This window comes from Diabrotica virgifera, chromosome 3 (genome assembly GCF_917563875.1).
Source record: "Diabrotica virgifera virgifera chromosome 3, PGI_DIABVI_V3a".
In the NCBI taxonomy this organism is placed as follows: domain Eukaryota; kingdom Metazoa; phylum Arthropoda; class Insecta; order Coleoptera; family Chrysomelidae; genus Diabrotica; species Diabrotica virgifera.
This window is the reverse complement of record NC_065445.1, coordinates 99,748,860-99,761,562: the sequence shown is the minus strand read 5'-3', so window position 1 is coordinate 99,761,562 and position 12,703 is coordinate 99,748,860. Positions and strand designations below refer to the sequence as shown.

Below are 12,703 nucleotides of genomic sequence, written 5' to 3'. Positions count from 1 at the left end.
AAACTAAATTCCCTACCAAAAATTATGTATTGCCCAGAGGGCGCCACATACGCCTTTCAGCACTCATTTATTACGTTCAATTTTTTTTATACCTCACTCTGTATAATTTTGACATTAAAATTTTTATTTTCCTATTATTTTTACTTAAAAAAGGTATACTTCTTTGATCTCCCTAAACTCAACCGTTTTCGAGATAAACGCATTTTAAATCTGCGATACACCATCATTTTTAGCATAATATTAGCATAATATTAGCATAATATATAGCAGTTCTCAAATTTATGTCACTGCATCGCAAATTCCATTTGAAGAAATTTGCGATACATTTTTGGATAATTTTATGGTTTTAAGTTATTTTTCGGGTGTAACTACAATGATATTATGCTAAAAATGATGGTGTATCGCAGATTTAAAATGCGTTTATCTCGAAAACGGTTGAGTTTAGGGAGATGAAAGAAGTATACCTTTTTTAAGTAAAACTAATAGGACAATAAAAATTTTAATGTCAAAATTATACAGAGTGAGGGATAAAAAAATTGAACGTAATAAATGAGTGCTGAAAGGCGTATGTGGCGCCCTCTGGGCAATGCATAATTTTTGGTAGGGAATTTAGTTTCCTCGACCCAAGAAACCCCCACATACCAAATTTCATGTTGTTATCTCATACCTGTCAGGAAATATTCGATAATAAATAAAAAAAAAGTTTAACTTTGACACCCTGTATCTCCAAAACGCCCCATTATTTTTGTCCGATAAGTGATCCAATATGCATTACACATGTAAAAGAACAGCACAAAATAAAAATGACATCTGTGGTAATAAATAAAAAATTTTCAGGAAATTGACATCTTCGGCGCGTCCGACTGTGCATATGCCCCGTGAAAATTGTCCGACAAGGTTACCACATTATTGTAAAAATGTTTTATGGTATATTCTGATAAAATTAGCAATGTGGTAATAAATTTTTTATTTTCATAAATTTGACATATTTAGCGTGTCCGACGCGTCGTATGCCCCAATATTTTTGTCCGACAAAATTATTTTCGCTGTTTATACGATAAAAACCATTGATTAAAATAAAATGACCAATGTGGTTATAAATTTTTTTCTTGCATAAAATTGACAACTTCGTGACCGCTTGACAGACAAACGCCCCACTGCCATGATGCGCTAAGCTCGAAATTTGTCCGACTCCACCCAAATAACAAGTACAAAAAGTTTCAACGGTGTGGTCATAAATAATAATTTTATATGGGGGCCTAAGAACTATTATTTTTTATCTTTTTTAATACATTTTGATACTATCACTCTTCTACTTTCATTTGGCATACGCAGAATTGCTCTATCTTCATTATTTTCTGTCTAATCTTATTGCAAAATAAAGGTCTCTGGGATAAACAAATAGAATAACTCTTAAACTAATTAATGGATCGGTCTCAAATTTTGAGGGTTTGTTAAGTACCCCAATATCCAACTTTGGGTGAAACACTAAAGTTCTAAGGTAGTTTTAGTAAAAGTTATTAAGAAATATCGATTTTCACTTATTTTGCAGTTTGCGTAGCAACAAATTAACTTTTTAACTTAAAAAAATCGGCATTTTGAAGGTTTTTTTAATGTTCTAAAAAACTGAATTTTGTAATTTTATGTCAACTATTTAGTTTTTAAATGGAGTGCAAAAAATCGAAAAAATCGCGATTTTTGCACTAAATTGTTAATAATTAAAAAACGGACGCGAACTCTAGGTAGGAAACAGGTAGGTTTTCTTCCTATAGGTCTACAATAACTAAAAAAGTAGTCATCTACCTGGATCTTTGAGTGTCCCGAGAAAATCCTTATTACCCTGGACTAATACCGTACCTAGCTGTACTACCCGATTGTCTTAAATGTTTGTTTATTTTCAATAAAAACCTTTATTCTTCGCAACAATAACAAGTTTATTCAAAAGAAATAAATATTACTTTGAAATACATGGTGATTCCATTATAAGTTTGGGTGTGTGTATATTATAACAGTTAAATATAAAAATGTACAATATATCTATACCTACATACGTCCATTGATAATAACCATTTCCTAATTATTACATTGACAGTATCACATACCTAGGTACATATCAATAACATTACATATAAACGTACGTTTCACTTAAAGTTTTGATTTGATTTGCTTGCAAATGAATTATGACGTTTGTGCAAAGATATTTTTTGCATCTACTATTTTTATTTTATCAACATCGTTTTACCCTAATTATAATATTTACTTTTCACCGGAGCGGAGGGACCACAGACGTTCGGATACAATTAGTGTCTCTTTGTAAAGACAATGACGTCGACTTTGCTAAGTAACAAGACATTTACTCAACACACACAGTACATATTTATTACACTAGGTACTTGATTGAAAAAATCCACTGTACCATGCCAATGACCATTTGTTGTCGAGGCAATAAAGTAAATAAAAAAATATTTATTTTCATAAAAATCAAACAAATAATAAAAGCATAATGATTTTTAAATTTCCTAGTTTAAATAATTAATTAACTTAAAATTTAATGAAGTAATAAAATAGTTATAAAAAATATACTAGAGTGCAGCTCAATCTTTATTGCTTATTATTTACTTATAAAAATGATTGATATTTTGAAAACTTTTCATCTGATACAGCGTGTAACATTTATCATCATAACTCTATTTACTGATTTATCTTTTTTACTTAGACTGTATAAAAGTATGGGTCAATTACATACATAAATAGCTTGAGAACGGTTTATAAGTTTGATATAATAAAAATAGGAAAAATCGTTCGCAACCTTTTTCCTATAAGAAATAAATAAAACATTTGATAGATACATAGACATGTTTAAAACTTTAATAATAAATTATGCTATCACGTCGTAACATAGACATAACAAGCGTGAACAGACATTTGATAAAGGAAGATTAATTATTGACATACATAAGTATGAGGCTAGATAAAAAAATGAAATGAAAAGATATTTTTTTATACTTGGGAAAAACCGTAAGAGAACTTTTCAGTGAAAAAGAATGTCTGGGTTTTATACCCTCTTTTAAATTTTTTTGTTTCGAAGTTTTGTGTAATGACATCATTCAAAAGTCAAAAGACTAAAACGTGGCAGTAGTGTGCCCGTGTAGGTAGGTAACTACACTCAGAGAAAAAGAACTCCTCACTTTATGATAAACTCCAAAGGTAAAACATTTCTTGACTTAAACGGAAGAAAGGAAAAATGGACTAACTACATAACAGAGCTCTTCCTGGATACGAGGCCACCACTTAACACCACAAAGTATACGAATAATACTATTATACTGCATAGTATTTTAAAAAGGAGGTATAGTCCAGGAACCGAAGCTTTTCACCTCGCAACTTTTACAGAATGGATCGATTTGCTTGAAAATTTTAGAATAAGTAGTGGATAGTCCCAGGATCAAAATCTATATCATGCCGAAAGGCGCTTTTACCATGGGGGTGGTTGCCACCCCATCTCGGGGGTGGAAATTTTTTATTATATTTTGACCGCAAAAGTTGATAAAAACGTTCATTTTAAGCAAAAAATGTTCTATACATTTTTTTGATAAAATTAATATTTTTCGATTTATTCGCTATCGAAAGTGTTAGTTTTATATCGAAAAAATCAATGTTTTTGACATTATACTAATTTATGATTCACTCAATTTTTGCCGTAGAAAATTTTTTTTCAAACCATGGTCTTGGGAATTAAATAAACTACAATTTCATATTTAAACATTTTTTCGTATCTCTGATGCTAATCTTTATATTCTGAAGAAAATGGCATTTTTTACCAAACTACAAAAATTCGTTATTTGCTTTTAACTCCAGTTTTTTAAAAACTAATCATTCTAAGCCAGTGAAACTTCTGAAATCTATTACTAATACATAAATAAAGAAGCATGAATAAGACAAATCACTAAAAACACCGCTAACTTACTTTAGTATGCTTCCAATTGGATTTCTCCTTTTTTTTTTTTTCAAAAAAATATATTGATTTTTTAACCGTAACCTTTTTTATTTTTTATCCTAGAAAGTTTGATAAACAAGAATTTTGTAGGTTTCTACAGGATCTATAAGGCTATTAATATTAAATCCTTTTAAAATCCTTAGTCGCAAAAAGAGATGACTGTAAAAGGGTTGGTAAAGGTGGTTTTTGAATGTTATTACAAGTTTTAATTGTCAATAGCTCACTCAATTTTTGCCATAGAAAAAATTTTTGCTAATCCCTTTTTGGGGAATTAAATAAGCTACAATTTTATATTTAAATATTTTTTCGTATCTCTGATGCTAATCTTTCTATTCTGAAGAAAAGGGCATTTTTTACCAAACTACAAAAATTCGTTATTCTCTTTTAACTTCATTTTTTAAAAACTAATCATTCTAAGCCGGTCAAACCTCTAGAACCTATTAATAATACATAAATATAGAAGACCAAATAAGGTCAATAACTAATTTTAATTAAGGTGGTAAGTAGGGGGAAGCGTCTGATCGCTTTTTCGCTGAAAAAAATAGGGACTGACATTCTTTTCATAATAAGTCACTTAATTTTTGAGCTAGAGATTTTTTTTTATTTCTGTAGATAGATATTTTTAAATACTTTAAATTAGTTTGAACAAGTTATCCTCGAAAAATGCTCAGTTTTCCCGTCTTTTGAGTTTGAAACTACAATATTTAGCATTTGACGAAGAAGAGCTAACATATAATAAAGTATAGCTCGATTACTATTGGTCTTAAAGAAAATAAAAAAACTGTTTAGTTTATTTTTTCAAAAGGTACATTTTTGTTAAGCAAAGTTGTTTTGATAAAACAAAAACTTTTTGAGTTATTAGCAGAAAACTGATTAAAACATTGATTTTTTCGATATAAAACTAACACTTTCGAAAGCGAATAAATCAAAAACTGTCAATATTATCAAAAAAATATATAGAACGTTTTTGGCTTAGAATGAATGTTTTTACCAACATTTGCGGTCAAAATATAATAAAAAATTTCCACCCCCGAGATGGGGTGGCAACCACCCCCACGGTAAAAGCGCCTTTCGGTATAATATAGATTTTGATTCTTGGACTATCCACTACTTATTCTCAAATGTTCAAGCAAATTGATCCATTTTTAAAAATTGCGAGGTTTTTATTTTAAGCTTCATTACTTGGACTAGTAGAGAAAGCCACCAAACAAAGCAAAAATAGGAAATATTCAGGCCTTGACCAAATACCATCAGACTGGCTTAAACTTCTAGATAACGACTATGTCTCAGAACTAACAAACATTTATAACCGCGTATACGAAACTGGATACTTCTTAAGATAATTCTTAATACAATCAAGCAGAAATGTGAAGAAACAATGGGAAACAAACAATTCGGTTTCAGAGAAGGATTGGGAACAAGGGAAGCTTTATTCTCAATGCTAACATTACTTCAACGGTCATGACACAGTATAAAGAGGGACAGTAGAACCACTCTCCGAAAAATTGGAAGTAAAATCTTTAGTCGCGCATGGCGACCGCGCAATGTTCGCAGTCGCTTTTGCGCCACTCTCGCATTGCTAGTCGCATAGAAACGTACGGGTTTTAACAGGGAAAACCCGCATCCACCACTGGTGAATTACCAATTGCGTACTGCCGGTATTACTTCTTAAGATCAAAGTGCCGACATGGAAGTGGTTTTACTGTCCCTCTTTATACTGTGGTCATGACAAAAACAGAAACCAGTTTACGCTGCTTCATAGATTTTGAGATGGCGTTTGATAGGGTTCAACATGATAGGCTGTTTGAATATCTAGAAAGATTGGAATATATGATAAAGATCTGAGACTTTTACAACATCTATATGGGAATCAAGAAGCTTCTATTTTGGTAGACGCAAAAGAAACAGAAAATTTGCATTCAAAGAGGTGTCAGACAGGATTGTGTGTTATCCCCAATTTTGTTTAACGTTTACTCAGAAATAATATTTAACGAAGCCTTCATTTTAGGGGGAGAAACTATTAACAACATCAGATATGCAAATGACACCGCCATCATGGCTGGAAGTAACGAAGATTTTCAATTCCTTATATATCGAGTCACTAGAGAATGCTCTAATAACGGACTTAACATAAATACAACAAAGAGAAAGTTACTTGTGGTTAGTAAACAAGACGTCGGCCCTATGCAACTAATTGTCAATAATGAACCGATACCAAAAGTTAACCATTTTAAATACCTAGGTTGTTGGATAGACGAGAAACTAAATCCGGATGAAGAAATTAAAACTCGTACAGAAATTGCAAGAGGAGCACTTATGAAACTTAGATCTATTCTGAGCAATTCTCAGCTGAACTTACAATTTAAGAATCTTCTTCTTCTTCTTCCTTCTTGTATGTAGGCTTTAAAGCCTGTTTCTTCTTCAATATTAGCCTCCTAAATTATTTAAGTTATCGCACCATCTTTTTCTTGGTCTGCCAATACTTCTTTGTCCATTTGGTGACTCATCTCGTGCTATTCGTACTATCCTATCCTCTGCCATTCTACTAATGTGTTCGTTCCACTCCTGTTTCCGTTTTGTCACCCATCCATTTATGTCTTCTACATTGCATGATCTTCTTATGTTTTCGCTTCTCGCCCTATCCAACAGACTTTTTCCTGATATTCGTCGGAGTATTTTCATCTCTGTTGTTTCTAGTAGTCGTCTCATTTTAGATGTGTCAGGTATTGTCTCCGCCGTGTATGTCAATATAGGTCTAATTGCTGCTTTATAGATTCTTGCTTTTGTGTTTTGTCTTAGGTGTTTGTTCTTCCAGATTGTGTCATTAAGGGATCCCGCCGCTTTACTTGCTTTTAAGCTTTGTTGAAGGACTTCCTCTTCAACATCTCCGTAACTGGTTATATCTATTCCCAGATATCTAAACCTTGCTTCCTGCTTTATTATTTTCCCATCAATTTCGATTTTACATGGTAGTGGGTATTTAGATGTTATCATACATTTGGTTTTTTTCTGCTGATATTATCCTGTTGTATTTCTTGGAGAGTATATTTTTATTTTTTATTCTTCGTGGACTGTATCATGAATGTAGGTATAGAGGACAGCATACATTCTTGCCGGACACTTATTCTTTGCATTGTGTTGACTGATATTGAATTATTACCTCGCATTTTTGTTGTTTCCCAATAAAAATTCTTTTTTTATTTTTAGGTGTTTCTAATCAAGTCCTATTTTTTGTAGTCGTCTTACGAGTAGTCGGTGTTCTAAGTTGTCGCAAGTCTTTTGGAAGGCTATAAATGCTGTAAATACTTTTCATTGTCACGTTTTTCAAAATAACAAAACTTTAGCTACAAATTGCACTTAATGCCTACTTCATAGAAGCATTTCTCGTGACGTGAGATCATTTGTAATGTAGAAGTTTAAATTCAGCGTTTTTAGGCATATTTCAAATGCCTCATCCATATTTGTCGCCAAAATCAGAATCGAAATTTTATGTCAATGGAAGTAGCAAGCAAGCAAGCAATTTGATTCAACCCGACCTGTGGGAGATGTCCACCCTATCGAAAAAGTACATTCGGGTGTAACAATTCATTGGGGCGAGGTGTTTTGACCCGAGTAAAAACAGGGATCACCCCACCTCGCTCCAATGCCCCAGGTCATCCCTTCCCCCCCCCCATAGCACGGTGATGCGCGATGGGGGCACAACTATCGTAGCCAAATGCTCTTCACAATGGAATCCTGGGTAATAAGATTCCATGTGGTACCCTAATCGAATGCAAAAAACTAGGCCAGCGTGAAGCGCTCTATGCCTTTATCTTCTTAATTACTTATCCGCGGAACTAAAATTGCTTGCTTGGGCCCCAAGTCATTGTACCAAGCCCCACTGAACTCAGTCCAATAGCTTGGAACTCAAGAATTTTGTGATTTTTTTGTGTTTTATGATTTTTTTGGTGGCTTACGCCTTTTTTAGATATTTTTTATATTTGTCTTACCTTAAGGTGATCGTGGTATTGGACCTACGTTTGTGTTACGTTTTTCTTCGGCACTTGTTGTTTTCGAGCTACGAACCGTTCACTGTTATCACTTATTTTTCTTGTTTTATCCCACTTTACACTATTTGTTGTTTAGGACGTTTGTGCTTCCACCGGTGGAAAGCGTCGTACCTTAGCATCTCTCGCAGTATTGGGCTTGGATGGTGCTCCAGTTCTGCAAATTTTTCCCTGGCCTTGTCTGTCATAATCTCCGTGACTCTAACTTGCTGTAATTCTCTGAAGAGGAATCGTTCGGCTACGTATTTTGGGACTTTGGCTGCTTCTCTTAGGCTGTTGTTGTGGACCGCCTGTATCTTCTTTTTTGTTGTATCACACACGTGTCCCCATGCGAGAGATGCGTACGTTAGTATCGGAAGTATTATAGTATTTATAAGCCTTATTTTAGTTTTCAGTCTTAGTTTACTTTTCTTTCCTGTGAGTCCTCTTAATGTTGCTCTTGCCATGTTGGTTTTTTGGACTGTGGCTTCTACGTGTTTCTTGAAGGTTAATCCTTTGTCCATGATGACTCCTAGGTATTTGGCTTCGTCTTTCCACTAGATGGGGGTGTTCTGCACCGTCAGTTGTTCTTCTGGCTGTTGTCTACCTTTCTTGTATAATACCGCTTGCGTTTTCTCGGAGTTGATGGCTATCTTCCACTTTATACTCCATTCCTCGATGTCTTCTAACGCTATTTGCAGGTTGGTCACTGCTATGTCTACGTTTCTGTGTTTGGCCGCTATCGCTGTGTCATCTGCGTAGAGGCTCATAAGGGTACCCGGAGTTCTAGGTACGTCTGCGGTGTATATTGTGTACAGTAGGGGTGACAGGACTGCTCCCTGTGGTACTCCAGCTTCCGGGCTCCCGAGCTCGGACAGGACTTGTCCTATCCGAACCCTGAAACTCCGGTCGCCTAAGTACGAAGTGATCAGCCTCGTCATCGACCCGCTGTACCCATAGCCTTGCATTTTATATATGAGCCCCTTATGCCATACTCTGTCGAAAGCTTTGCTTACGTCCAGGAATGCTGCTCCAGTGTACTGCTTATCGTTGAAACCAGCTGCTATGTACTCATTTAGTCTGAGTACTTGTAGCTCACTGGAGTGCTCTGCTCTGAATCCAAATTGAGCTTCTGGGATTATCTCTAGTCTGTTTGTTTCCGCTTGCAGTCTTCTGAGGATGATTCTTTCCACTATCTTGCTGATCGCTGGGAGTAAGCTGATTGGCCTGTAGTTCTGCGGGAACGTGTGGCTTTTGCCAGGTTTTGGGATCATGATGACGTGGGCCTCTTTCCATCTGTTTGGGAATTTTTTGTATCTTAATATCGCGTTCACTATGTTTGTAAAATACACTATAGCTCTTCTGGGAAGGTATTTTAGGGCTCTATTTGATATTTCGTCTAGACCAGGCGCTTTTCTCGGTGAACTGTTTCTTATGTGTTCGTTTATTTCTTCCGGTGATGTTGGGGGAATGATGTCTTCTGGGTCCTCTGGTCTTTCTTCTTGCTCTTCGACTTCTTCCATGAAGTCTCCGTCCTCGTCTTCATGGAAGTTTAGCCTGCATTCTCTTTTGAGTGTGGACCCCATCGCCTCAGCTTTTTCTTCTATGGAGTATACCATGCCGTTTTCACCATGTAATAGGGGGATGGGTTTTCTGTGCTTCTTAGTATTTGTCAATGGAAGTAATAAATTTTGTCGGTCTCATGACAATCGTAACAAATGGCAGAAATCGCGCAACGTTTATTTATTTAACAGCTTTATAGACACGGACTTCATTTGCAACAAAATAAAAAAATTGTTGACCTTTAAAATACATTTTAATTTTTGTAGATGGGACACTCTGGTCCTGGCAGTGGTTCCAAATGCTGAAAACGTGGTCATAAGGCGAAAAAAAGTCTATATCTAGGGATTTTCATAGTTACAGTTGTTTTCTCATACTATCGTAGAGTCTTAATACGCAGGTATAAGGATGGAACTGGATGTATTCTGGTTCATAACTCAGGAACAAGTGAGCCCTGTCCAAGGTTATTTTGGCAGGCAGAGAAAGTGAAAAAGAACGCGTATAATTAAAACGCTGTAAAACGTTTTGTAGTTTATCAATTTTATTGCTGTAAAGCAGGTTCTTCTTTTTTTAAGTATGTAGTAATGTAAGGTGTAATTTAACTTAAGGTTTAGTAACAATAAACGCCTTAAATTTGTTAATACATAAATAGTGAAAATATACTTGAAATAATCAAAATTCTGTAAAGATACATCCAAAAAGTACAAAATTCTGCATAATTCTGCGACTAATATTTATTAATCTTAAACTGTATAGTATTAAGATACAGAATCACTTTGGTTTAGCTGCCTATAACTGCCTATGCATTTTTGGCTGTTGTTTGAATGCAAAAGTGAGAAATGACGCATATTACCTGATTCTGGCCATTGTTGAGTATGTATGGGCGGTTGTACATAAGTAATAGGTTCTGAATATTGTACTTCATAAAGAAAATGTATTTGGAATCAGCAATTTCAAAAGTCCCTTATAATATAAAATTTTAAACAAATATGCGTTTAAAATAAAATTTTCGAATTCCTTTCTGTCATATTGGATCCGCCATTTTGTTTTAACATAAAGTAATGTTAGATTTGTAATCAGCGACATTCAACTACAAAATTTGACAAAAAAATTTACGTTTTGATTGATATTTTCAATTTCTTTCCGCCATGTTGGATTCGCCATTTTGTTTTTCAGAAAAAGTAATGTCAGATTCGTAATCAGCGATGTCAAAAACCCTTAGGAACGAAATTAATTCCTAAGTGTATAAACAATATACGTTTTAAAATGTTCATGACCACGTTTTCGGCATTTGGAACCACTGTGCGTCGGGTTGATACAAATTTTAACTTTTATTTATTTTAAATTTATTTTTATTCTTTATTGTTACGCGCGCGTAACTGACATTCAAAATCGCCGGTCACTTCATGGGTTGTTTCTGGGAGAACAATTTATTCTAATAAAAAGTGCTAATAAATATTTTTGTTCAAAATTATCTCAGCTACAATTTTTTATGAAAGATTCTTTGCAAATCTATGTTTTCCGTCCCTCATCGCTACGACGGGGGTTTTAGGGGGAAGCTAGTGGGTAAGGGTGGCAAATTTTATTGCATCTTTTTGGGGCTCTAAAATTGGTATTATCAGTAAAATTCAGCCTGTTTGTATGATTTTTAGAGGTCAAATCTCTGACGATTGGACTAAAGAAACCGTTTTTACAACCTCTTGAAAATACATCAATGCTATAATCGTAGCAATGTTATAATCGTAACTCTTTCAAATCTTGCAATAGGTTACTATACTTCAGTCGAAGAAATTTTTGATATAATTAGTCGTTTCCCCCTTGACGCTCTCACTACAATCTTAACGATTATGGCGCACTCTGTATAAGGCAAACAGTCCTAAGAAAATAATAACACCAATATTCCATAAGTATAATAAAAATATGTCTTCTGTTATCAATAATTACTAGTTATCATAACATGTTTCTTGTTAATGTTGATATCGGAGACTTTTTCATAATATAATAAACAAGATTACATTGAAAGTCTCAGTTTACAAATTAATATTGTCGAATATAAGTCATTTTATTAGCTACTATCCTGTGATACTGTGTTAACAAATTTAAACAATGGTGAAACTACGGGATCCAGAAAGGAAACCCCTACTAATGAGAAAAAACTTTGGTTCAGGTTCATATAACAGGTATAAATATAACTTTTTCCAATTGATATTGATAATTAAACTAATAATAAAGTAGTTCCTCAAAACTAAGAAGTCTTCACAGAAGAAAATTCACATGCTTTTGTTTCTTTAGATCATTAATTTGTAATATCACTGCTTGTTTATAAGTAGGAAGAGTCATGTAAAAATTATGTCTATGTAGTGTATCTATTTTAAATGGTTGAAATATTACATTATTATAATTTATAATACGATAATTACAAGTACGAACATTTGTTTATGTCACTGATAAGTTGCAGATGTCAACGTCAGTTAATTGTATATAATATATGGATCACGTTATGCCTTACATTGTCAGTCATTGAGTCATCAATATTCCGATTTAATGTTTTTCTATTATTCTTTCATCATCATCATCATCATCATCATCATCATCATCATCATCATCATCATCAAGGGCGTTACAACTTTCGTGTCTTTGCCTCGTTTACTATTGCCATCCATTGTCTCACTCCCGTTTTCTCCAGATCTTCTCTGCCTACATATTTCCACCTTTTTCTAGACCATCCTATAGAATAGACCTTCTCTCACATGGCCTTTCCCAAAACACATTGTTTATAAGACGATTATCGTTACTGCGTATCACATGCCGTGCTCATCTGAGTCTGTTGTCCTTTACCTATGCATCAATACATCTGACTAGATTTTCCTTTCCGAAGAGAGTCTATCTATAACTACTCGTTATTTGTATCTGCGCCTCCATCCATTTCTCACGCTGTCTCTGCAAGGGCCATATTATATATCACTGGGTCTAGGACGTTTCATCGCCGCGGTTTCGATGCCGCCAGTTCGATGCCGATGCCGGCCGATTCATCGTCAGTCAATTAATCGCTATTTGATATATTTCCGAATTTGCGACAGTTACAATTATTATTTATTTTTAGTATTAATTAGGAATTCTA

At 34.3% G+C, this 12,703-nt stretch overlaps 1 protein-coding gene across 6 annotated transcripts in view; it reads left to right on the top strand.

Moving 5' to 3' along the window:
- Window positions 1–12,703, top strand: part of LOC126881213 (prestin-like) — a 308,541-nt gene that overhangs the window by 202,460 nt on the left and 93,378 nt on the right. The window contains exon 1 of one of the 6 annotated variants that reach the window (XM_050645319.1): window positions 11,519–11,762. The exons of the other annotated variants lie outside the window; for them this stretch is intronic. Coding sequence (XP_050501276.1) covers window positions 11,689–11,762 — 74 coding nt within the window. The 5' untranslated portion in view covers window positions 11,519–11,688. Of the gene's footprint in view, window positions 1–11,518; window positions 11,763–12,703 lie in introns of those variants that run through there. 6 annotated transcript variants of the gene reach the window in all.